Raw genomic sequence first — 27,707 nt, forward strand, 5'->3', positions numbered from 1 at the left:
ACTTGTTTGTGAGATACAGCAGAAAAGATTAGCACTTCTTGGTATAATTCCTGAAATTTGTTTTCAAACTCATTTCAGAGTGTGAGCACTACTGGCTCAGTCAGCATTTGACTGTCTCTAATTGCCTGTAGAGGGTAGCAATGGCCTTTTTAAACTGTAGCCCTTGCTGTCTGAGTACATTCACAAAGCTGTTAAGGAACAAAGTTCCACAAATTTGACTCAGCAACAGTGAAGGAACAGCAATACTGTTCCAAAATTAGGATATTATTTGCCTTGCAAGGAAACCTACAGGTTATCTTCCCATACTGACCTTGTCCTTCTCAGTGGCGGTGATCACAAGTTTGGAAGGTGCTGTTGAAGGAACAGTGCATCGTATGCATAGTATACACTGCTATCATGTGGCAATGGTGAAGAAAGTAATTGTTGCTGGATGGGGTGTTAATAGTTTGCTGCATGGTGGATAAAGTCAAACTTCAGGCATTGAAGTGCATTCCATCATGTTCTTGATTTTGCCTTGTAAACAGTGAACATACTTTGAGGAGTCAGGAGTTGAGTTACACACATCAGAATTCCTAGCCTCTGACCTGTTCTTGTTGCCTAAGCGGCAGTTTCTGGTCAATGGTAACCCCAGAATGTTAACAGTAACAATTCAATGACATTAAACATCAAGGGATAATGACTAATTCTCTCTCACTGGAGATGGCAATTGATGCTACACAAGATCCAGGCAATGTTACTTGCTACTTAGCAGTCCAAGCCAAAGTATTGTCCAGGTCTTGCTACATTTGAACATGAACTGCATCATATCTGAGAAGTCAAAAATGGAGCTTTATGCAGTCATCAGTGAACATCCCCAATTCTGATCGAAGGAAGATCATTGGTGAAGCAGCTGAAGTCACTACCCTGAAGAACTTCTACAATGATACCTTGTGGCTGAGATGACTGACCACCAACAATCATAATCACCTTCCCTTGGTGCTATATCTTACTGCTTCACAACCCCCCAACCCCAGCTGAAGACTAACTCAAATTTTTCTGTCTTTTGTTGTGCACTGATGGTTTGGGCTTCCTAACCATGTTGGACGGGACATTTGTGGAAACTCCTTCCTCACAGAGGCGGATGGTGGAGACGTGTGACCAGTAGCATGCCACAAAGATCAGTGCTGGGTACACTCCTTTCTTGTCATTTATATCAAATGATGCGGATATGAACTTAGGAGGCTTTGTTACTAAGTTTGCAGATGACACCAAAATAGAAGGTATAGTGGACAGTGAAGCTGGTTAACTCAGAGCACAACAGGACCTGATCAGAAGAGCAAATGGACTGAAGAATGGCAGATGGTGTTTAATTTAGATAACGGGAGGTGTTACATTTTGGTAAGGTAAATCAGGGTAGGATTTTATACACTTAATGGTAAGGTCCTGGGGAGTGTTGCTTGGGGTGCAGGTTCATACTTCCTTAAAAATGGAGTCACAGGGAGACAGGTAGTAAAGGCAGTGTTTGGCATGCTTGCCTTTATTGGTCAGTCCATTGACTATAGTAATTGGAACATCATGATTATGCTGTACAGGACATTGGTTAGGGCACTTTTGGAATTCTGCATTCAATTCTGGTCTCCCTGCTGAAGGTGAGATGTTGGGAAACTTGAAAGGGTTCAGAGAAAATTTACAAGGATCTGGATGTAAGTTTGCTCGCTGAGCTGGAAGGTTTGTTTTCAGATGCTTCATCACCATACTAGGTAACATCATCAGTGAGCTTCTGGTGAAGCACTGGTGTTAGTGATCGCGCCCCCCTTTCTATTATGTGTTTAGATTTCCTTGGGTTGGGGATGTCATTTCCTGTGGTGATGCAGTTTCCTGTTCTTTTTCTCAGAGGGTAGTAAATGAGGTCCAAGTAGATGTGTTTGTTGATAGAGTGCCAGTTGGAATGCCGAGGTTCAAAGAATTTTCATGCGTGTCTCTGTTTGGCTTGTCCTTGCAAGGATGTGTTGTGCCAAAATGGTGTGCTTCCTCATCTGCATGCAAGGATACTAGTGAAAGTGAGTCATGTCTTTTGGTTGCGGGTTGATGTTCATATATCCTGGTGGCTAGTTTTCTGCCTGTTTGTCCTATGTAGTATTTGTTACAGATTTTGTAAGGCATTTTGTAAATGACATTAGTTTTGCTTGTTGTCTGTATAGGGTCTTTCAAGTTCATTAGCTGCTGTTTCACTGTGTTGTGGGTTTTTTTGATTTGATTAGATTAGATTCTCTACAATATGAAAGCAGGCCCTTCAGCCCAACAAGTCCACACCGACTCTCCCAGGCCCAACAACAGTAACCCATCCAGGCCCATTTTCCTGACTAATGCACCTAACACTACAGGCAATTTAGTATGGCCAATTCACCTGAACTGCACATCTTTGGACTGTGGGAGGAAACTGGAGCACCCAGAGGAAACCCACGCAGACACAGGAGAGAATGTGCAAACTCCACACAGAGAGGCTGGAATCGAACCTGGGTCCCTGGCACTGTGAGGCAGCAGTGCTAACCACTGAGCCACAGTGCCACCCTTTGTGAGCTACTATGATGCCAAGAGGTCCGAGTGGTCTGGCAGTCATTTCTGATACGTCTTTGATGTAGGGGAGAGTGACTAGGGTTTCTGGACATGTTTTGTCTGCTTGTTTGTGTTTGTTGCTGAGAAATCGGCAGACTGTGTTCATTCGGTACCCATTCTTTTTGAATACGTTGTATTGGTGATTTTCCTCTGCTCTTCGTAGTTCCTGTGTTGCGGTGTGTGGTGACTTGTTAAAATAATGTTTTAATGCAGCTTCATTTATGGGTGTTCTGTAGTTCAGTATTTGGTCTGTATGTGTTGTTTTCCTGTAGACGCTGGTTTGAAGTTCCCCATTAGCTGTTTGCTTTACTGTGACATCTAGGAATGGCAGTTTGTTGTTGTTTTCCTCCTCTTTAGTGAATTTTATGCCAGGAACGGATATTATTGATGGTCTTGAAGGTTGCCTCTAATTTTTTTCATTTAGTGATGACAAAGGTGTCATCGACATAGCAGATCTAAAATTTGGGTTAGATGGTTGGCAGAGCTGTTTATTTGAGTCTCTGCATTACCGCCATTGCTAAGAATCCTGATATTGGACATCCCATGGGTGTTCTGTTGGTTTGTCTGTAGGTTTTGTTATTGAAAGTGAAGTGGATGATAAAGCTTAGGTCCACTAGCTTGACGATACTGTCCTTGCTGATGAAATTGGTGATGTTTGGTGTGTGGGTGTTGTTGGTTCTTCTAGTAGTATAGTCAGTATTTCCTTGGCTTGGTTGATGTTGACGGATCCAATAAGGCGGTTATGTCAAAGGAAGCAATTATTTCATCCTCTTCTATCTTGGTGCCTATGATGGTGTTCAGGAATTCTTGGGTGGAGTGGATGGAGTGGTGTGAGAGCACCTCACCTCTCTACAGTCAACCCTGCCTCAGCTGAGGGCCACACTCTCTCAGAATTGCAAAGGACCCCTTCTGTACTATACTCTCAGGAGAATTCATACTCTCAACAAACAGTATCTCAACACCATCTCAAACAGCAAAAACTGTAAGTACAACAAACTTTTATTTACCCACCTCCATAACCAGCACTCCTCAAACATTCCAGAAGATTCCCCTGGCCTCTGGAACTGCTCGGAAACCATTAGCCATGCAGCTGCTGCAGCTACCATCCCCACGGTGATGGATGATATCACTTCAACCCCCATCACAGTTGCTTCCACAGCCACTTCCGCCCCTCAATTCCTCATGCACTACAAGTGACATCACTTTCGCCCCTCACATCATCACTGATGTCACATGCTCAGTGACTTCCGTCCCCCCCACTGCCATGTTTGCCACCACTTCCGCGCCCCCACCGCTACTCACCTGCATTCTGCTGACACGCCCCCCGCAGGTCCCACTGTCACCGTCACCATCCCCGCCCCCCAGAACCCTGAGGGGAATAACACCCCTGCTCATGACTCCACCCCCATTCCCCCTAACACCACACCAACTCCAGTTACAGGCTCCACTCTCTCTCCCAGCTCCACACCAACCCCAGGTGCCAGCTCCTAGCCCTGCCAAGTTTTCACCATACGCCCCAGACCTCCCCCTCACTGAGGACGAACGATCAGTCCTCAACAAAGGCCTCACCTTTATCCCCCTTCGTCCACACCCCACTGAATTTAATACACACCGTGACGGTGAACACTTCTTCCACTGCCTCCGCGCTTACTTTTACAATCAAGATTCCCGCCCACCTTCCAAGAGCCCCTTTGCCCGCCTCCAACACACTCCATCCACCTGGACACCCCGCGCAGGTCTATTACCTGCCCTTGATCGCTTCCTTTCCAACCACCGCTGAGACATTAACCGCCTCCACCTGTCTACCCCCCCTCCCCCTCAACGCGCAGCCCTCCACTCCCTCTGCTCCAATCCCAACCTCATCATCAAACCAGCAGATAAAGGGGGTGCAGTGGTAGTTTGGCGCACTGACCTCTACACCGCTGAAGCCAGACGCCAATTAGAAGACACCTCCTCCAACCGCCCCCTTGACCATGACCCCACCCCACCCCAATCACCAAACCGTCATCTCCCAGACCATACAGAACCTCCACCTCAGGAGATCTCCCACCCACAGCTTCCAACTCATGGTCCGGGAACCCCGCACTGCCGGATTCTACCTCCTTCCCAAGATTCACAAGCCTGACCACCCTGGCCACCATAATCTCAGTCTGCTCCTGCCCCACCAAACCCATGTCCACCTACCTTGACACTGTCCTATCCTCCATAGTCAAGGAACTCTCCACATACGTTCGAGACACAATCCACGCCCTCCACCTCCTCCAAGACTTCCGTTTCCCCAGCCCCCAACCCCTCATCTTCACCATGGACATCCAATCCCTCTCCACCTCCATCCGCCATGATCCGGGCCTCCAAGCCCTCTGTTTCTTCCACTCCCGACGTCCCCAACAGTACGCTTCCACTGACATACTCATTCGTTTGGCTGAACTTGTCCTCACCCTAAACAATTTTTCCTTTGAATCCTCCCACTCCCTCCAGACCAAAGGGGTAGCCATGGGCACCCATATGGGGCCCAGATATGCCTGTCTCTTTGTTGGCTACGCAGAACAGTCCATCTTCCGTAGTTACACCAGCACCACTCCCCACCTCTTCCTCCGCTACATTGATGACTGCATTGGCGCCACCTCATGTTCCCGCGAGGAGGTTAAGCAATTCATCAACTTCACCAACATATTCCACCCTGACCTTAAATTCACCTGGACCATCTCTGACACCTCCCTCCCCTTCCTGGGCCTCTCCATCTCCATTAATGACGACCGACTTGACACTAACATTTTTTACAAACCCACCGATTCTCACAACTACCTGGATTATACCTCTTCCCACCCTACCTCCTGCAAAAATGCCATCCCGTATTCCCAATTCCTCCGCCTCCGCCCCCAGGAGGACCAGTTCCACCACAGATCACACCAGATAGCCTCCTTCTTTAGAGACTGCAATTTCCCTCCAAACGTGGTTAAAGATGCCCTCATCCACATCCCGCCTCTCCGCCCTCAAACCCCACCCCTCCAATAATAACAAGGACAGAACCCCCATGGTGCTCACCTTCTACCCTACCAACTTTCGCATAAACCACATCATCCAACGACATTTCTGCCACCCCCAAATGGACCACACCACCAGGGATAATTTCCCTCCCCACCCCTTTCCGCTTTCTGCAAAGACAGTTTCCTCCGTGACTACCTGGTCAGGTCCACCCCCCCCACAACCCACCTCCCTTCCTGGAACCCTCCCCTGCCACCGCAGAAATTGTGAAACCTGCGCCCACACCTCCTCCCTCACCTCCATCCAAGGCCCCAAAGGAGCCTTCCACATACATCAAATCTGTACATTGGTGTTCCAGGTAGCGAGACTATGGGTCTGAGAGGGGCTCCTGGTTTGTGAATTTTGGGTAATCTGTAGAAGCGTAGTGTGTTGGCTGCTTCTAGTTTCACTTACAAGGATGTTACCAGGATTGGGGGATTTGAGCTGATGAAGAGGCTAGATAGGCTGGGGCTATTCGCTCCAGAGCATCAGAGGCTGAGGGGTGATCATACGGAGGTTTATAAAATCACAAGGGGCATGGATAGGGTGAATAGTCAAGGCCTTTTCTTTCTGTCCAGGGTAGGGGAATCCACAACTTGAGGGCATAGGTTAAAGGGAAGAGGGAAAAGATTTAAAATGGATCCAAGGAGCAACTTTTTAGGATATCTGGTCGGCATGGACAAGTTGGACAAAAGGGTGTACTATTATATGACTCTTGCATGTGTAAGATGCTTAATTTTATTAAGTATATAGTAAAATCTTCATTAAAACCCCTTGCAGTAGGAAGAGAAATTCACTGCATTGCCAAAAGCTGGTTGATTGGAGCTCCAAAGTTTGGGAAAATATGAATCGCAAAACAAGATATAGCACAGAGTTGAAAACTTTCAACATAATAATCCATGGGCTGGGCTGGCACATAAATCTATGCAAAGAGGAGTTTGGCGTTAGTGGCGTGTACCACGATCAGTTGCATTCATATGGCACCATTAATATTATGTAATTGTTAGGATTGGGGAGTCCAAAACTAGAGGGCATTGTTTTAAGTTGAGACAGTAATGATTTGATAGGGACCAAAGGGGCAACATTTTCACACACAGAGAGCTGCTACAGAGAGTGGTGGAGGCAGGTACAATTACAACATTTAAAAGGTATCTGGAGGGTTATATGAATAGGAAGCGTTTAGAGGGATATGGGCCAAGTGCTAGCAAATGGGACTCGTTCAGTTGCGGAAATCTGGTCAAAATGGATCAGTTGCTTCAAAGGGACTGTTTCCAAGCTATATAACTCGATGACTAAGTTACATTGTTAATGGAAAAAACTTGCCTTGAGTTGTACCATACTCACTGAACTTCATGAATAGCTATCAGATAAACACAGCATGCCCAAATGAACATTTTTTCCATTCTGGATGTTTGAAAATGAATACTAAGCACAAGAGTAGAGTGGATTAACTGTCGTTTAGGTTACCTGCAGTGTCTTTTTTCAATCACTCACTCGATACAATGCTGAATCAAAACAGCATAAAATTTGAAGCTATTGTTTATTAACTAAAACTAACCAAATTCACTTGGTGCTGTTGGAAAGATTTCAGAGTTGTCCTGCTTGTTATATACAGGACATACCTAGACAATTTTCCACATTGTCGGCTGGATTCCAGTGTTGTAACTGTAATGGAACAGCTTGGCTAAGGGAGCAGCAAGTTCTGGAGCACACGCCTTCAGTAGTATTGCCGGAATATTGTCAGGGTTCATAGCCTTTGCAGTATCCAGTGTCTCCAACTGTTTGTTGATATCACACAGAGTGAATCAAATTGGCTGAAGACTGGTATCTGAAATGTTGGGGAACCTCAGAAGAAGGCTGAGAGAGATCATCCACTTGGCAGTTCTTGTGGAAAATGGCTGTAAATGCTCCAGCTCTATCTCGGATAGCATGGGGCTGGAGATGTTCACATGCTGTTTGCACCAAAAGGGTCTGTTTCCATGCTGTACATCTCCATGACTCTAAGTAGTCATGGCTTGTTGGGATTGTTTTTGGCTGGGCTTGGTGCTACCCTCCTACACTGTTGATTAAATGGGGCTTGATGCCCAGCTAGATCAGTCTGGCTTCCAGCCTATACAGCATACACTACCCAGAACCTCCATCATGTTGTGTTGCAATCTTCAATGTGAAGATAGAGTTTCTTCCAGAGGGCTGTGCGGTAGTTATTCCGAACAATCTTGTCATGGACAGATGTACCTGCAACAGGGAGCTGAGTGAGGATGACGTTGAGTATGTTTTGTTCCCCCTACTGGTTCACCCAGCCCCAACCACAAACCCAGATATTATCTGGTAACTATGTCCTTGAAGACTTAGCTGGTTCAGTGAATGGTGGTGCTAATGAACCACTCTTAAAACTGTTACAGCACAGATGGAGGCCATTTGGCCCATCGTGCCTGCACCCGCTCGCCAATGGCTATTGGAGTCCCCCACTTACGTTCTCAGTGCTTCACTGCTGCTAAATTGGGTTGTCAGATTTATTTGTTAGATTGCTTACTCGTGACTTTGTTACCTGGTTACCAATTAGTAATATGAAAGTGGGTGTGGCATACAAGACTAGATCATATCATCGGGTCTTCGTACAACAGGCCATGCGAGTGCCTGATAATAACCACCTCCGATGAACCAATCCAACCATCACCCCTTGACATTCAAAAGCATTACCGTTGCTGAATCCTGGAATAAGCTGAACTGGAATAGCCAGGAGCTAACCAGAGATTCCTAATTTTGCATGGCTAACCCACCTAGCCTGCACATCCCAGGATACTATGGTCAATTTAGCTTGGCCAATCCACCTAACCTGTACATCTTTGGACTGGGAAGAAATCAGAGCACCTGGTGGAAACCCATACAGACACAGAGAGAATGTGCGAACTCCACATGAATTATAGAGATGTACAGCACAGAAACAGACTCTATGGTCCAACTTGACCAGATATCAGAAATTAATCTAGTCCATTTGCCTGTACTTTGCTCATATCCCTCTAAACCCTTCTTGTTGTTATGTACCCATACAGATGCCTTTTAAATACTGTAAGTGTACCAGCCTCCACCACTTCATCTGGCAGCTCATTCCTTACACACACCATCCTCTGCATGAAAATGTTACCGTTAGGTCCCTTTTAAATCTTTCCCCTCTCACCTTAAAATCTATGCCCTCTAGTTTTGGACTCCACCATCCCAGGAAAAAGATGTTGTCTATTTACACTATCCATGCCCCTTGTGATTTTATAAACCTCTATAAGGTCACCCCTCAGCCTCCGACACAATAGGGGAAAATAGCCCCTGCCTATTGAACCTCTCCAGACAGCTCAAATCCTCCAACCCTGGCAACATCCTTGTAAATCTTTCCTGAACCCGTTCAAGTTTCACAACATCCTTCCTATAGGAGGGAAACCAGAATTGCGCACAATATTCTAGCAGCGGCCTAACCAATGTCCTGTACAGCTGTAATATGACCTCCCAGCTCCTATACTCAATGCTCTGACCAGTAAACAAAAGCCTACTAAACACCTTCTTCACTACCCTAGCTACCGGAGAGCCTTCTTTCAAGGAACTATGAACCTGCACTCCAAGATCTCTTTGTTCAACAACACTCCCCAGGACCTTATCATTAAGTGTATAATTCCTGCTAAAATGCAGCACCTCACATTTAGATTAGATTCCCTACAGTGTGGAAACAGGTCCTTCAGTTCAACAAGTCCACACCGACCCTCTGAAAAGTAACCCACCCAGACCCATTTCCCTCTGACAAATGCACCTAACACTGTGGGCAATTTAGCATGGCCGATTCACCTTACCTGCACATCTTTGGACTGTGGGAGGAAACCGGAGCACCCAGAGGAAATCCACACAGCCACAGGGCGACTGTCTGTGTGTAGTTTGCACAGTTGCCCGAGGCTGGAAACGAACCTGGGACCCTGGTGCCATGAGGCAGCAGTGCTAACCACTGAGCCACCGTGCCACCCCTTTATCCGAATTAAACTCCATCTGCCACTCCTCGACCCCGTTGTACTCGGAGGTAACCTTGTTCGCTGACCACTACACCTCCAATTTTGGTGTAATCTGCAAACTAATTATACCTCCTATGTTCATATTCCAAATCATTTATATAAATGATGAAAAACAATGAACCAAGCACAAATCCTTGTGGCACAGGGCTCCAGTCTGAAAAGCAACCCTCCACCACCGTCTTCTACCGTCAAGCCAGTTCTGTATCCAAATGGCAAGTTCTCCCTGTATTCCATGAGACCTAACCTTGCTAACCAGTCTCCCATGGGGAACCTTGTCGAACGCCTTACTGAAGTCCATTAGATCACTCCACCACTCCTCCCTCAATCCTTTTTGTTACTTCTCCAAAAAACTCAGTCAAGTTTGTGAGACATGATGTCCCACACACAAAGCTATGTTGACTATCCCTAATCAGTCCTTGCCTTTCCAAATACATGAAAATTCTGTCTCTCAGGATTCCCTCCAACAACTTGCCCACCACTGACGTTAGGCTCAAATGGTCTATACTACCTTGGCTTTACCTTACGACCTTTCTGATATAGTGGTACTACACTAGCCAACCTTTCGTCTTCCAGCACCTTACCTCTGACCATTGATGACCCAAATATCTCAGCAAGGGGTCTAGAAATCACTTCCCTTGATTGCCACAGAATTCTAGGATACACCTGGGGCTTTATCCACCTTTATGTGTTTTAAGAAAACTAGTACCTCCTCCTTTGAAATATGGACATTGTTCAAGATGTCACCATCTATTTCCCTACATTCAGTATCTTCCATGTCTTTTTCTACATTAAACACTAATGCAAAATACTCATTTAGCAATGTATCTATCTTCTGTGTTTCTACACATAGGGTGCCTTGCTGATCTTTGAGGGGTCCTAATCTCTCCCTAATTACTCTTTTGCCCTTGATGTATTTATTGCCCAAGGGAGGAATCAAACCCAGGTCCCTGGTGCTGCAAGGCAACAGTTCTAACCACTGTGTCATTGTGCAATACATACTATATACAAGATGCACCAAAGATCCTCAGATAGCACTGTCCAAACCCACAAGTACTTCTACCTAGAAGGACAAGAATGGTAACAGATACCTGGGAACAAACCCCACTCCCTGCAAACCCACAGCTACTTTCATCTCGACGGACAAGGGCAGCAGACACATGGGAACACCATTACCTGCAAGTTCTTCTCCAAGCCACTCACCATGCTGACTTGGAAATATAATCGCTCTTCCTTCAGTGTCACTAGTTCAAAATCCTGGAATCCCTCCTCCTCTCTCCCTCCCCCCCCCACCACCTCCCCCTTCCCCCCCAAAACCCAAAGGCAAAGGCATTGTGTCAACCCACAGCATGTCGACTGCACTGTTTCAAAACAGCAGATCACCACCACCTTCTGAAGAACAACTAGGCAGTAAATGTTGGCTCAACCAGAGTTTATGTTCACTGCATGTGGACATCTAAACCTCCAGGCAAGGTGGTCAATTCAACCAAAATCTGGGCTCTAAGCTGCTTTCCAGGAGAGGGGCAGACAGCCTTCCTTTAGGTATTTTAATCTGCCTGCTCAGATGTGTCATCACACCCCTCTGGAGTGAGTGAACCCAGACCTCCTGGCGTGGAGCTACGGACACTGCCACTGTGACACAAGAGTGTCTAAAAATGAGATTTTAAAATCACACAACCCATTACAATTATGTGACATCCAAAATGTTTCACAATGGAGTACTTTGTATAGGAAATTGTAGGAAATTTATGCAGAGTAAGCATCCACAATCAGCCAGATAACCCACTTTAGTGATGTCAATTGAGGGATAGCTATTGGACAGGCCACCAGGAAGAATGCTCTTAGTTTTTGGAATAATACTGTGGGATCACTGGGTTCACCTTAGAGTAAAGACAGCATTCCACGCTCCCCAACCACCCAAAACGTTACCATCTTTAACCCAACTGCAAGTCCTGATGAGCTTCCTGTTGGATGACAGTAATAAGGAGCTGAGCAAAGTCACACTGTTGGACAGGATTTAAAGAGGCTTCTCAAAACCAAAGAGAGGTATTGAGGCGAGGGGGGATTGGGAAGAGTTTTACCAGAATGTGAAGCAACACTGGCCCAAAGCTTTACCAGTGAAGTTTAATGAAGTTGAATATGCAAGGCCAGGAAGCCAAGGGCAGCTCGATGGCTCAGTTGTTAGCACTGCTGCCTCCCCACTCTGTTCCCGTGCAGCGATGCAGGAAGATTTGCTGGATTTACAGAGTGTACATAACAGGAGGTGTTGCTGTAAGTGGGACAGAAACTCATTCACTGTAAAATTACAGCATCGAGATTTTGGTTTGGTCCTAAGAAAAGGGATAGGCTGATAACTTAAACACTCCAATACAGCAGACGGGGCAAGTTTTGGCCTGTATTCTACTGTGGGAGTTATGTTTCCATGGTGATGTCTCGGCTGGAGCTGGACACTTGCTGCCCCAGTGGCAATTCTTACTGTTGTCCTGAAAGAAAGAGCAAAGGGGAATCATTTTTCTGACCGTTGTATTCTGCTGGTTTATAGGAGAGATGAGGACGGACCTGTCATGATAGTCCAGCAAGTATTTGAGGAGTTTATTTGCCAGAGCTTGATGCAGGTCTATCAGATCATCGTCCAGACTAAGAACAGGCTATTGAGCACTGCAGCCTCAGCGCCTCTCAGCAGCAGCCCCCTCTACACTCTGGGTAAGGAGCCTCACATTTGGTGTGTTGCCATGTGGTGTCGGGTGGCCACTCAAGGAGTTTCTCTCCTGTCTGTATCTGCGCTTGCGAGATTTGGCTGGACTGCGATGCCCTCAAATGCTCAATAGCCTTCAGTACGCTGAGCCTAAATATGAAGGACAGTTGTTGGGCTGGACTGCAAGAGGTGAGTTGGAACCCAGATCCAGTCTTCACAGGAAAGAACTTAACAGCAAGAAAGAGAAGATTGGACGAACATAAAACCTTTTTTGCAACTGATGGTGGTATCACCATCAGCCCCAATAGTGGGTATTCCTGTGACCCCACCTCCATGTTAAGGGAGGGGTATGAGAGTACCACTTATGCTTGGGGCAATCCAGTCCCTTCCCTTCATTAACCTGTCCTCCGCATCGCTGTTCCAACATGTGGGTACCCCATGTGGGTTTGGTGCCATCTTCTCGCTCAGAGGGGTCACTCCAACACTGCGCGGCACGGTGGCCCAGTGGTAAGCGCTGCTGCCTCACAGCACCAGGGACCCAGGTTCGATTCCAGCCTCAGGCAACTGTCAGTGTGGAGTTTGCACATTTTCCCTATGACTATGTGGGTTTCGTCCGGGTGCTCCAGTTTCCTCCCATAATCCAAAGATGTGCAGGTTACGTGAACCGGCCGTGCCAAATTGCCCACAGTGTTCAGGGATGTGTAGGTTAGGTACATTAGTAAGGGATAAATATCGGATAATTGGGTGGGGGAAATGGGTCTGGACGGGTTACTCTTCAGAGGGTTGATGTGGACTTGTTGGGTCGAAGGGCCTGTTTCCACACTGTAGGGTTCTACAATTCTATAAGTAGTTTCCTGCATTACAGCGCACAAATGCAATTTGAGCAAATGAAGTTTCATTTCTCAGTGAAGTATAGTTTCAGCTGTGGTCTGAAGCATTATGATCATGTGAAAGAAATAGCAACTTTTCAGGTAAGACAAGAACTCAAAAACATCAAACAAATTCAAGATTTTACTTCTGTCCCCACTTTTAGCATTGAGATCATAATATTATGAGTTTTGTTGAATCCATGTAGGTTTAGACCAACACCACATTTGGGCTGTAAACAGGTTTCAATTTTTGTTGTACATACACATTTTTTCCCAGTTCAAAATGCATTAGCATTCAGATACAGATATAATCTCAACATAGCCAAACATCTGAGTTTTGCATTAAAACAATGCAAAAGAAATTGAAGAGAAATTCTGTGCTTAAGGTAAATTGTGATTTATGAAATATTTCTCCATTTTTATACGAAACTTGATCAATGGCAGACAAGGATATTTTTCCATGAGTTGCAATTTGCAGCCTACTGAGTTGATAGTTCACTCACCTGAGCTTGTGGATTCACATCTGTCTTTGGGATTTGAGCACAAAAATCTAAATTGACATTGTTGAAGTTACCTTCTTTCAGATAAGATAATAAATCAAGTGTGCACTCCCTCCCTAGACAGCCTATTCAAGAGTTATCCGTCAAAATTGACATTACAACTGATGTGTGGTCATTATCAGATTGCTAGCATGGATGCTTGCTGTGCACAAGTTGACTGCCATGTTTCATACATTACAACAGTGAATACACTCCAAAATATATAATCAACTGGCTATAAAACATTGTGCAATGCCAGAGAAGTACCAAAGCATTCAAAACCAAACTGGTTTTCAGATTCATTATGCAAAGAGAACATTTAATGCACCAAATTGTAATATTTCATTTCTCATCAGTCTGAGCAAACTTTCTAATTTGACTCAATTAGACAATTATGTATTTTGGACTCATGGTTATTAGTAAATTACCTTGAACTATGCTTACATGTATGAACATTGCAACAGTGGAGGCAACAGACCTCAGATTAAACCCAGGATTTAAAATGAGTGACAACACTAACATATAGACCTCAACCTGTTGTGATATCAGAAATGAACGGGCTTCAGTTTTAGTACTCGACAGAAGTTGAGAAACTTGATAAACAAGATAAGTATAACTTTATGAAAATATCGCTTTTTGCATTTGACAGATTCTACATTTACAGCACTGTGCAATAACAGACTTAAGCAGTAAGGAAATGTCATTTGATGTGCTCAGGGCCCTTTGCTTTTAAGCCCAAAGTTCGGTAATAGAATTATGGTTCAGTATTTTCTAATCTCAAGATCTTAGAATGGAATTTAACAGTTTCTCTCAATTATTCCTTCCTTTTTGGAAGTTACTGACTTGTACAAATGATCAATTCCCAAATGTTTACTACTATACCTAATTGATAATGTGTCAGGTGGGAAGCAAAAATTTGGAAAACTGCTGATTATTCCATGATATGGGGCATCACAAACAATTTTTCAGAAGCAGTCAATGAAGAACTATTAAAGACAAAATGTCCTGGTTGATTTTCTTTCTACTTCTGTCCACTTTTATTGAAGTTGTTGTCCAATTGATATTAACTAACACAGCAGACTCAAGATCAGTCTGGGAGTCTAGTTACACACAAGTTGGAGCCCACATTATTGCCATACAGGGAATGGAATGAAGGCTCAAAAGATGACAAGACTGATTTAAGATGATGGATTGGAGAATCGGAGTTAGGATTTTCTACAGTTTCAAAGAACAAGAGGTGATCTCACTAAATCTTATAGAATACAAGGTCTATACAGGGTAGATACAAATAAAGATGATTCCCTAGATTGAGAAGTCTAGAATCGTGGGAGACAATTTAAAAATAACCAACCGTTCTGTTGTGAAGAATGATCACTAGATCGAAAACATTAACTCTGCTTTCAGTCCACAGATGCTGTCTGTCCTGAGTTTTTCAAGCAATTTATGATTTTATCACAAGATAAAATATAGTCAACACGAGTAATATTAGCTTATTGTTCTGTCTCCTAGCCAACACGTAATTTAAACAGGCTTAAAAATCATAGATGCAGCAGATATAACCAACCTCACGTTTTGCTTAACATTTTACAGAAATTGACAACCTTTAATTTTTACTGTGAATTAGGCCATCAAGAATTTTTCAAATTCCATCAATATACAACACTAATAAACCCAGTTCTGAACCACCTTATGGTGTTCTGCATTGAATAAAAAGCCTAATACACATTGAATACAGGTATTAATTATTAACAAAACCAAGAGTTATCAATGAAAGATCATATGGAGTTAATCATAAAACGGTGAAATACTTCTGAATCAAAATCACGTAAATTAACAATAACACCATGCACATTACAGAAGTTAAATGTGGGATCCCACTTTGTTTCAACAGTTGAAATCAGTAATTCAATCCATATCACATCAAAACACGAGTTTGGTTAATTCAAAACAAGTCATCACAAAATACATGTATTAACTACCTTGTGTAAGCAGGTGTCCACCACCCAGTTGCAGACTTTCTCAAGGTCATCCGTTATCTCTAGTCTAGATCTAGCGAACTCACAGAGCTCCTCATTGGACATCACATCCCAAATGCCATCGCATGCCAGTATAATAAACTCATCTTCTTCTGCTCTAAGAATCTCATATACTTCAGGTTCTGGAGATACCAGCTGCTCTGTAGGTCCCTTCCCATCGACACACTTGTAATCATAGTCCCCTAGTGCTCGTGACACAGCTAGTGACCCATTAACTCGCTGTATCATTACACTGCCCCCTGCATTCTGGATCCGCTCTTTCTCCCTTGGATTGCAAGGCTTATGATCCTGTGTTGAAAAGCAAAGTTGTGCGTTCCTGTACAGAACAGCTCTTGAATCGCCACAGTTGATAAAGTATGTGTGCTCTGGGGAGATCAGCACTGCTACAGCTGTCGACCCACTCCTGTCCATGCCATTTCTCAGCTCTGAAAAATTTCGCATATATTCATCAATTTTCAAAAATCCAGTTCTGATACCACTCTTGACATGTTCGATGGTAGGTTCAATGGGGTACCCAGACACATTTGTGCCTCTGAAGTCTTCATTACTTGTTATGTGTTCAAGTAAGTGCTTTGAGCAGTAGTTTGCCACACGAGAGCCTGCATGACCATCATACACCGCGAAGAAGGACCATGTGTCCAAACCTTGAGGAATGCCAACAATGGCTGTGTGAGCATCTTCCATCTCCACTCTCCAACCCTGCATGCTGCTAAGGCCATAACGCAAGTCATTCCCTGCACCATGTGCATTATGTTTCTCTGTTTTTGGTTTATCCAAAAATGCACCCATTTTTCACTTTTCTGAAAGAAAACAAGAGACACACAAATAACAAGTTACTTGGAACATAAAATCATGAACAAAATTCTTCATTTGGGAAAATACAGCACATATTTAAAGGTGAAAAGATGTGTGTTTAACCTTATTTTATTGGCTGTGTAGGCAAATACTAATACTAGTTTTCCTCAAAATTGATAAAAAAAAGCAACAGAAAATGTTTATATATAAAAGATTGAATGAAATTTCCCAATTTCCAAACTTCTCCATCAAATGAAGCAGAGATCAATTTGTAAAACGGAAGTCACTATAGAATAAAATTACTAAGTAATTGCTACACCCCCAAGTTTTCAAATAAATTTCTATAACAAAAACTAAACATGTGTAAGATGACAGAATCTCAAACACATGAAGAACAAACTGGAATAAACGAACAAGGACTGAATTTTGAGAGAGAAAAAAAATCAGCATACTTTGGTAATTTAATATTGGAGGCTTGAGGAAACCCTAACTGCACATTTAGCAGGGAAGCTAAAAAAGGTAATAAGTATATTTGCACATACAGACCAATGATCTTATAAAAAGCATTTACTTTAGAATTTTGGAAAGGCACGTCAGAGCAGGACTTATACACTTAATGGTTATGGTCCTGGTGGGGTGTTGCTGAATCAAAAGACTTTGGAGTATAGGTTCATAATTCCTTGGAACTGGAGTCGCAGGTAGGCACGGTAGTGAAAGCAGCGTTTGGTATGCTTGCCTTTATTGGTCACAACACTGACTATAGGAGTTGGGAGGTCATGTTGCAGCTGCACAAGACAGTTGTATGGCCACTATTGGAATACTGCGTTCAGTTCTGGTCTCCCTGCTATAGGATGTTGTGAAACTTGAAATGGGTTCAGAAAAGATTTACAAGGATGTTGCCAGGGTTGGATGGTTTGAGCTACTGAAAGAGATTGCATTGTCTTCAGCTATTTTCCCTGGAGTATCAGAGGCTGAGGGGTGACCTTATAGAAGTTATAAAATCATAAGGGGTATGGACAGGGTAAATAGGCATGGTCTTTTCCCTGGGATGGGGGAGTCCAAAACTAGAGGGCATAGGTTTAGGGTGAGAAGAGAAAGATTTAAAAGGGACCTAAAGGACACCTTTTTCACACAGAGGATGGTGCGTGTATGGAATGAGCTGTCAGAGGAAGTGGTGAAGGCTGGTACAATTACAGCATTTAAAAGGCATCTAGATGGGTTTGTGAATAAAAAGGGTTTAGAGGGAAATGGGCCAAGTGCTGACAAATGGGACTAAATTTATTTTGCATATCTGGTCGGCATGGACAAGTTGGACTGAAGGGCCTGTTTCCATTCTGTACATTTCTAAAACTCTAATTTTTAAATATGTTTTTATCCAATTCTGGATCACTGTGAAAAACAAGGTAATATTTCCATGCAACTGCCTGAAAAACTCAAATCGCTCAGTCATAGTATTAATTTAATTGAACTTTAAATTGATTAAATATTAATTTATTTAAAATTACTTCATTTGGCTTAACTCTACAAAGCTAGTTCCTGTTATGGGGCCAGTATTCTAATCAGAAGTACAATAAATAACATTCGTCATCTCCTCTTTGACATGATTTATCATGTCCATGTGTAAGGTCCCACTTTTCTGTCCAATAAAATGGATCATATTACCATATGGTACACAATACTCTAATTTGAAGTTTGTGGAGTTTCCGCTAAATTCGAGACCATATTCCTGTAAATCTTCTAGTAAACTAATACAAGAGCCATAACCGCATCACTAATTCCTTGTGAACATCAACCCATTTAGTATAAAATAAAACAAAGTACTGCGGATGCTGGAGATGTGAAACAAATAACAACAGAAATTGCTGAAGAAACTCAAGTCTGGCAGCATCTGTAGAAAAGGGTCACTGGACTCTATGTTAACTCTTTTCGCTCCTCTGATGCTGCCAGACCTACTGAGTTTCTACCATAGTAGCATAATGTGATATCCTGGAAGGAAGATGACTGCTTATCATGGAGTGATCTAAACTAATTGCGTGTGACAAAATCACAGTCAATAGGATGATATAGAAGTTATAATGCTAACACATCTGAAAATGTATCTGAAAATGTCAGCTTTCAAGTGCTAAAAACTGATTCAAACAAATGTGCCTTGCATTAATAATTTTGCTAAATCTAAAACATGGATTGATAAATTGATTATATGAGCTCTGTGCACTCTCAGTGTGAAAGGAGCAAATCTATTACATAGGTGGCCTCCTCCTAAGGTCCTCAGTATCACAAATGCATATTCTCAAGTCAAATTGACTCACTCCACAATGGATCAAGAAACAATTGAATGACACTGCGACATTCCAGTAATATACTAAAGAACTGTGCCCAAAACCAGTGATGTTGGAGTCAATCTGTTCCAATACAGTGATAACACTAGCACTGGCCCAAAAATGCAGACAGTTTCCCAGCTTTACCCTGATGACAAAATTTGGACAAAACTAACAAGCTTATGACCATCCTATCAGTATGCTTGTGATCAAAATGACATAAGAGATCATTAACACTGGTATCAAGCAGCACTACCTCTAATTAATCAGCACACTGATGCTCAGTTTGGGTTCTGAGGCCACTCAGCTCTTATATTATCACTGCCTTGGTCCAAATATGGACATAAGTGCTCAACCCCAGAGGCAAGATGAACATGACTGCCCTTAACATGCACAATTAGTGGTATCAAGGAGCCCTAGCAAAATAGCAATGAGAATCGAAGTAAACATTCCACTCACTGGAATCATATCTAGTACAAAGGAAAATGGTTGCTGTTGATGGAGGTCATCTCAGCTCCAGACCTCTCTGCAGGTGTTCTTCAAGGTAGTGTCCTTGTTAAAATCATCTTCAACTGCCCCATCAATAACATTCTCTCCATTCTTGTGCCAAAACTGGGGTCGCCTATTGTTGATTGCACAATGGTCAGCATTATTTACGGCCCCTTGGATACTGAAGCAGTCCATGCCCAATGTAGCATGGCCTGAACAAATTTCAAGCTTCAGTTTGTAAGTGACTAGTGCCATTTGAGCAACACAAGTGCCAGACAATAGCCACTGCCATCAAGACAAACATTACCTTCTCCGCTTAACATTCAATGGAATTTCCTTTGTTGAATCTCTCCAACATCATACTGGGGTTTACCTGTAACCAGAAACTGAACTGGATCAGACAAATACTGTGGTTCCTAGAGCAGGCCAGAAGTTGAGGACTCTGCAGCCAAGTAACTGATCTCCTGACTTCCCAAAGCCAGTCCCTTGGCTAAAATGGCAGAATTTGCCTAAATAAGTGCAGCTGCAACAACATTCAAAGCTTGCCAGCATTTAGGAAAACGTAGGAGAAAGTGAGGTCTGCAGATGCTGGAGATCAGAGCTGAAAATGTGTTGCTGGAAAAGCGCAGCAGGTCAGGCAGCATCCAAAGAGCAGGAGAATCGACGTTTCGGGCATGAGCCCTTCTTCAGGAAAATGTAGCCGGTTCAGCGACACCTCAACCACCACCTTCTATATTCAGTCCCTCCACCAATTATAGTAACAGCATTATGCACCAACTACAAGATTCACTGTAGCAACTCAAAGTCCCTTCCAAGCCTTCCATCGACCAGTGTAACATTTGGAAAAACAACAGAAGTAGATTCATGGGACACTACAATCTGCAAGTTTCTCCAAGCCACACACCACCCCAAGTTGGAATTATATCTCCAAGCGTTGGTACTGTGTCAAATTCCTAGAATTCCCTTCTAAACAGCACAGGGAGTATACCTACACTACAACAACGACAGCAGATCACTGATTGCTAATCTAGTTTATAACTCCCACAAACTGTGCACAAATGATGATTTGTCGTCAAGTTCAACAATTTGAATTAATAATGCACAGCTCATTTTATTTCCTGCAATAATGTAGATATAATGTGAACTATTGTTCCATCAGAATTAAACCCCACAAAGTAGCATCTCAAATTCCTTCATTTTAAATGGTTTGGAAGGTTTTGACGAAGCTGACGTTCCAAGTTAACTTCATCATTGTGTATTGTGTTTTGTAAAACAGATTGACTAATTTAGGCGAACAAATAGGATAGCTGCTCAGTGAAGGCCTCTGGACTTAAATCGCTCTTTCTCAAACAATAATATACAAATGTACAGAAACTGTACATATATGGCTGACGTGAGTGTTTTAACAGAATGATTTTAACCATTTAGCTTAGCTTAGTCTAAGCAACTGAGTTCTCATACCAATCTTTCAGGAAATTTCCAGTTCCATCCCTAAACCACTGAAATAGCAGTCAGGCAAATCTGAAAAGCCACTTCTTAACAATGTCACCTCACAGGATGATCTGAATGGTCCTTTGCCATCCATAAGTCAGCACTATACTGCCGGCTGTGAAGCTATTTCTATCATTTTAACATTATAATCCAGCCCCAGATATTAACAAATTTGAATTATTTTCAAGATTTATTTGTACTGGCAAATTTAATTTGTAACGATATAGTTCTATCCTTCCTTCTAATGCCCCACTTGAGAACTTGAGCAAGTAGTTTAGGCTGAAACTGCAGTGCAGCACTAATAAGACTGACTCAGATGTCAATTCAAAGAACCATCTGCTTGTTCAAGCAAAGGTAAAAAAAATCCCAGGGTACTTCTTCACAATGCAAGGTTTAGGAAGTTGTCCTCGTGAGACATAAATGGTATCCAAGACAATTAACACCACCAAAAAGAAAAACAACTCTATTTATTTCACATGCTGTTATGGATTTTGCCATGTACAAAACAACTTCAAAAGCAGCATTTAGGCTCCAAAGTGCCTTGGGGCACCGCATGGATGTAACAATTGCGATAAAAATTCAAATAGGCAAGGTCTTTTCCCAGAAGTAGGGGAGTCCAGATCTAGAGGGCATACTTTGGTGGGGAGGGGAAGAGAGAAGGAGGTGAGATTTTCTTAGTCTCTATGACTAAGTATTTCATCCAACAGTTCCTTCTTCCAGGCCCAATAAGAACAGCAAATCATTGATGAATTGCAACAATTAGAGTCATAGAGATGTACAGCATAGAAACAAACCCTTTGGTCCAAGTGTCAATGCCGACCAGATATCCTAACCTAACCTAGTCCCATTTGCTGGCACTTGGCCCATATCCCTCTCAACCCTTCCTATTCATATATCCATCCAGATGCCTGTTAAATGTTGCAATTGTACCAGCCTCCATCACTTCCCCAGCAGCTCACTCCACACACGCACCATCCTCTGTGTGAAAAAGTTGCCTCTTGGGTCCCTTTTATATCTTTCTCTTCTCACCCTAAACCTATGCCCTCTAGATCTGAGCTCCCCCACCCCAGGGAAAAGACCTTGTCTATTTATCACACAACACCAGGTTCTAGTCCAACAGGTTTAATTGGAAGCACACTAGCTTTCGGAGCGACGCTCCTTCATCAGGGCAATCACCTGATGAAGGAGCGTCGCTCCGAAAGCTAGTGTGCTTCCAATTAAACCTGTTGGACTATAACCTGGTGTTGTGTGATTTTTAACTTTGTACACCCCAGTCCAACACCGGCATCTCCGAATCTTGTCTATTTATCCTATCAATTCTCCTTATGATTATGTAAATCTCTAGGAGGTCACCCCTCAGCCTCCGCGTTCAAGGGACAACAGCCCCAGCCTATTCAGCCTCTCCCTATAGCACAAATTCTCCAACCCTGGCAGCATCCTTGTAAAGCTTTTCTGAACTGTACAAGTGTACAAGTCCTCCTCTACTTGCTTTTCCAAAATGCAGCACCTCGCATTTATCTGAACCAAGACCATCTGCCACCCCTCAGCCCATTGGCCGAGCTGATCAAGATCCCATTGTACTTTGAGGTAGCCTTTTTAGCTGTCCACTGCACATCCAATTTTTTGTGTCATCTGCAACTTTACTAACTATACGTTCTATGTTCACATCTAAATCACGAATATAAATGACAAAGTAGCGGACCCAGCACTGATCCTTGTGGCACATCACTGGTTAGAGGCCTCCAGTCTGAAAAGCAACGTTCCACCACCACCCTCTGTCTTCTACTGTCAAGCCAGTTCTACATTCAAATGGCTACCACTCTGCCCTCATCAACCCCCTTTGTTACTTGTTTAAAAAAAAATCAATCATGTTGACGATCCTTAATCAGTCCTTGCCTTTCCAAATATGTGTAAATCCTGTCCCTCAGGATTCCCTCTAACAACTTGCCCACCACTGATGTCAAGCTGACCGGTCGATAGTTCCCTGGCTTTTCCTTACCACCTTTCTTAAATATAGTCATAGAGATATACAGCACGGAAACATAGCTGCACCACATTAGCCAACCTCCAGTGTCTGACACCTCATCCCTGACTATCTCAGCAACAGGCCTAGCAGTCACTTCCCTAGCCAGAGTTCTAGGGTACACCTGATCAGGTCCTGGGCATTTATACACTTTGATACATTTCAAGACATCCAGCACCACCACCACCTCTGTAATATGGACATTTTTCAAGATGTCAGCATCTATTTCCGCACATTCTATATTTTCTATATCCTTCTCCACTGTAAACACTGATGCAAAGTACTTGTTTAATATCTCCCCCATCTCCTGCAGCTCCAAGCAGGCTGCCTTGCTGATCTATAAGGGGCCCTATTCTCTCCCCAGTTACCCTTTTGTCCTTAATGTATTTATAAAAACCATTTGGATTCACCTTCATCCTATTTGCCAAAGCTAACTCATGTCCTCTTTTTGCCCTCCTGATTTCCCTTTTAAGTATACTCTAAGGATTCACTCGATGTATCCTGTCTCTACCTGACATATGCTTCCTTCTTTTTCTTAACTAAAACCTCAATTTCTCTAGTCATCCAGCTTTCCCTTTACCTACCAGCCTTTCCTTTCACCCTAACAGGAATATACGGTATTTGAGCTCGTTATCTCATTTCTGAAGGCTTCCCATTTTCTAGCTGTCCCTTTACCTGCAAACATCTGCCCCCAATCAACTTTTGAAAGTTATTGCCTCATAACGTCAAAATTAGCTTTCCTTCAATTTAGAACATCCACTTTTAGATCTGATCTATCCTTTTTCATCACTATTTAAAAACTAATAGAACTATAGTCGCTGGCCCTAAAGTGCTCCCCACTGACACCTCAATCACCTGCCCTGCCTTATTTCCCAAGAGTGGACCAAGTTTTGCACCTTCTCTAGTAGGTACATCCACATACTGAAATAGAAAATTTTCGTGTAGACACGAAACAAATTCCTCTCCATCTAAACCCTTAACACTATGGCAGTCCCAGTCTATGTTTGGAAAGTTAAAATCCCCCTACCATAACCACCCTACTGTTCTTACAGATAACTGAAATCTCCTTACAAATTTGTTTCTCAATTTCCCACTAACTGTTAGGGGGCCTATATACAATCCCAATAAGGTGATCATTCCTCTCTTATTTCTCACTTCCACCCAAATAACTTCTTTGATGTATTCCTAGGAATATCCTCCCTCAGTACAGCAGTAATGCTGTCCCTTATCAAAAACAGCACTCCTCCTCCTCCTCTTTTTTTATCCTTCCAATTGAATTTGTATCCTGGAACATTAAGCTGCCAGTCCTGTCTATCCCTGAGCCATGTTTCTGTAATTGCTATGATATCCCAGTCACATGTTCCTAACCATGCCCTGAGTTCATCTGCCTTCCCAGTTCAGCCTCTTGCATTGAAGTAAATGCAATTTAATTGATCAGTCCTGCCTTGTTCTCTGCATTATTCCTACCTGCCCTGACTGTTTGATTTGCTCCCATTCCCAATGTATCAATCTCCGATTGATCTCTTTCCTCACTATTTCCCTGGGTCCCGCGCCCCCAACCTTATTAGATTAAATCCTCCCTCGCAGCTCTAGCAAATCTCCCTGCCAGTATCTTAGTCCCCTTTGAATTCAGGTGCAATCCATCCTTCTTGTTCAGGTCACTTCTACCCCAGAGGATATTCCAATGATCCAAAAATGTGAACCCTTCTCCCCTGCACCAGCTCCTCAGCCACGTACGTATTCATCTACTCCATCCTCTTATTCCTACCAATTCACCAAAACATGTGGAGAAACAAGAGGGGCTAAACAAGGTGCCCATTGTATCTGAGATAACAGATTAAAGATGCAGTGACTACTTGAAGATGTATTCACTGAGAACACAGAAGTTGAGAATACATTTGAATTTCCATCCAACTGTTACATCTACATACATTATCTTACTTCAAATTAGAGGTATCCTTTCAAATCCATACTTTTGCAGCAACAGATTGACACTTACTAAATAAAGACAAGGAACATAATGGTGTAGATTTAAATGTTGAATAATCAGATCAATCATTAAATTTGGGAGGAGCAGAGTGGCCTACTTTTGCTCCTAATTCAGATATTCTCATGTTCGACCGCAAGTTCGATTTTTATGGAGGGCTTCTTCCTGATTAAATTTTTGTTGGGAAGCAGAACTGTTATTAGCTCACAAATACAATTTTATTATCCATTCAAACTGAAATAATGAGAACCAAATTTAAAAACTGCAAATGAAAACAATCTGCTTGACAGAATTACAATCAGTATCCACTATTTGTTCAAATGTCTTATTATTTGCAGGATTCTCCCCTGTGAATTATTAGGCTACTGTAAGTAACTAGCGAGGGCACAACTATTTGCTTAGAGAAATCCTGACACAAACATGTTAACATTCTGCTTATTTGAAATTGAAAATAAAACAAATGAAGTACTTCACTTCCATCACCATCAACCCCCACCCCATGATTATGTTTTCTGCATGTTCAATTTCTCATCTACCTACCACTTCACCCCCACTTCCTTTGGTTGCTCCCAGATTCATATTTTTGATATTTATTTCATGTTTAATCTCTCTTTTCTTACCCTTCCCTACGAAAGGCCAACTAACCAACCATTTCGGGGTTTTTTCAATATATAATTCTGCCTCCTAACCCGATTTGTGTTGAACATCCCAAAATTAGAAAACCAAACAAATAAGACAACACTGCGCAAACGAACCGTGTGAAAAATCGGCGAATCTACCGTCCACTGTACCTTCAGGGTTGAAGTAACGCGCTCGAACCTTAACGACTGGTTCTGGCGCAGGAAAGGCCCAGGCTTTAAGCAGGGCCTAGGTCGTCATTTCCCGCTCGGTCGCTGGCATTTCACCGCGGTCCTAGCGCCCGACAAATTACAGCCGAACATGTTTTTTTTTCAAAATGCTACTTCAGAAGTAGTTGCAAAATCAGCCAGTTACTCTGTCATAAGATATGTAAACGAAGTATCCTCAGCTATTCTAAGACTTGCCCTTCACCTTCCCATCCCTAACAGTCCCTTCCCCATCGCAGATCAAGAGCACATCTGACCTCCGTCGGGAGCTTTTGGATAATAATGTCACGCCTCAAGTATATAATGTATGTTACAATTCAATTCAAAAGGAAAAGTCACTAAACACCAAAACGTCGTCAAAGCTAGTTCCATGAACTGGAAGACGCTTCGGAGGCTTCTATCAACCGAAAAATCTCGTGCACGATACTGTCATTGTCAATTTCCCGGTCAATTTCCCGAATTCCATTTCGCAGAATACCTAATTTGATTTTCCTCTACACACGATGTATCATGTAACATAATGAGCTGACTGCCGCGAATGCGGCCTGTAAAAGAATTACAGTATACACCTCAACTACATAAGGTGTGTATGCGCCTTGGTCATCCGCGTCAATGCCATCGTGAGACAAAAAAACATGCAACACAAACTATTCAGCATCACTGTCGCACTAAATGTCCATTAAAACTTTCGAAGTCCTTGTGCTTTTTATACTCAAGTCAGATTCCCATGTTTTTGGCAAAGGTTGTAGGGCATACTTAAAGCTGAAAATGTGTTGCTGGAAAAGCGCAGCAGGTCAGGCAGCATTCTGGGAACAGGAGAATCGATGTTTCGGGGCATACCTTAGAATATAATTTGAAGTTCTTTGTCATTTTCCTATAAAATGTCCTCGATACCCGTTTTCATTTCAAACCAACTGTAGTTCAAACTAATGAATTGAGTGCGTTTTTCCAAGCGAATTTCTTTACGAATTACAAAACTTGTTACAAAGGTTGTAATACTTTTTGTCCATCCCACGCCAAAGATGGCAGCCGCAGAGTTAGCTCATCCACTCCATCCTTTTTTTAATCCTTTGTTATTTTTTTTTAAGTTTTTTCTCCCTATTTAACTTCTGGAGAGAGCGGAGTTATCGAAGCAGCAAAGGTGATAGCATTGCGGCTTCGTCGGGTCCTGAGTGGGGTCGCCGGGGATTTGGAGCGGTACTTGGACATTTGGAGATCGAGCCCAATGATGAAAGGGATTCTGGATCAGTGGTGCTGGAAGAGCACAGCAATTCAGGCAGCATCCGACAGAGCAGCAAAATCGACGTTTCGGGCAAAAGCCCTTCATCAGGAATAAAGGCAGAGAGCCTGAAGCGTGGAGAGATAAGCTAGAGGAGGGTGAGGGTGGGGAGAAAGTAGCATAGAGTACAATAGGTGAGTGGGGGAGGAGATGAAGGTGATAGGTCAGGGAGGAGAGGGTGGTGTGGATAGGTGGAAAAGGAGATAGGCAGGTAGGACAAGTCCGGACAAGTCAAGGGGACAGTGCGGAGCGAGAAGTTTGAAACTAGGATGAGGTGGGGGAAGGGGAAATGAGGAAGCTGTTGAAGTCCACATTGATGCCCTGGGGTTAAGTGTTCCGAGGCGGTGAGGGAGGAGGTGTGGGCACAGGTTTTACAGTTCCTGCGGTGGCAGGGGAAAGTGCCAGGATGGGAGGGTGGGTCGTAGGGGGGCGTGGACCTGACCAGGTAGACACGGAGGGAACGGTCTTTGCGGAAGGCGGAGAGGGGTGGGAAAGGAAATATATCCCTGGTGGTGGGGTCTGTTTGGAGGTGGCGGAAATGTCGGCGGATGACTTGGTTTATGTGAAGGTTGGTAGGGTGGAAGGTGAGCACCAGGGGAGTTCTGTCCTTGTTGCGGTTGGAGGGGTTGGGTCTGAGGGCGGAGGTGCGGGATGTGGACGAGATGCATTGGAGGGC

The 27,707-nt window shown here is 43.4% G+C and overlaps 1 protein-coding gene across 1 annotated transcript in view; it reads right to left on the bottom strand.

The window, feature by feature from the left end:
• Nucleotides 1–27,707, bottom strand: part of ppm1ba (protein phosphatase, Mg2+/Mn2+ dependent, 1Ba) — a 124,845-nt gene that overhangs the window by 43,440 nt on the left and 53,698 nt on the right. The window contains exon 3 of the mRNA XM_043696764.1: nucleotides 15,748–16,604. Within this exon, the coding sequence (XP_043552699.1) occupies nucleotides 15,748–16,593 (846 nt within the window). The 5' untranslated portion in view covers nucleotides 16,594–16,604. The remainder of the gene's footprint in view (nucleotides 1–15,747; nucleotides 16,605–27,707) is intronic.

Source organism: Chiloscyllium plagiosum, chromosome 9 (genome assembly GCF_004010195.1).
Source record: "Chiloscyllium plagiosum isolate BGI_BamShark_2017 chromosome 9, ASM401019v2, whole genome shotgun sequence".
NCBI lineage: Eukaryota > Metazoa > Chordata > Chondrichthyes > Orectolobiformes > Hemiscylliidae > Chiloscyllium > Chiloscyllium plagiosum.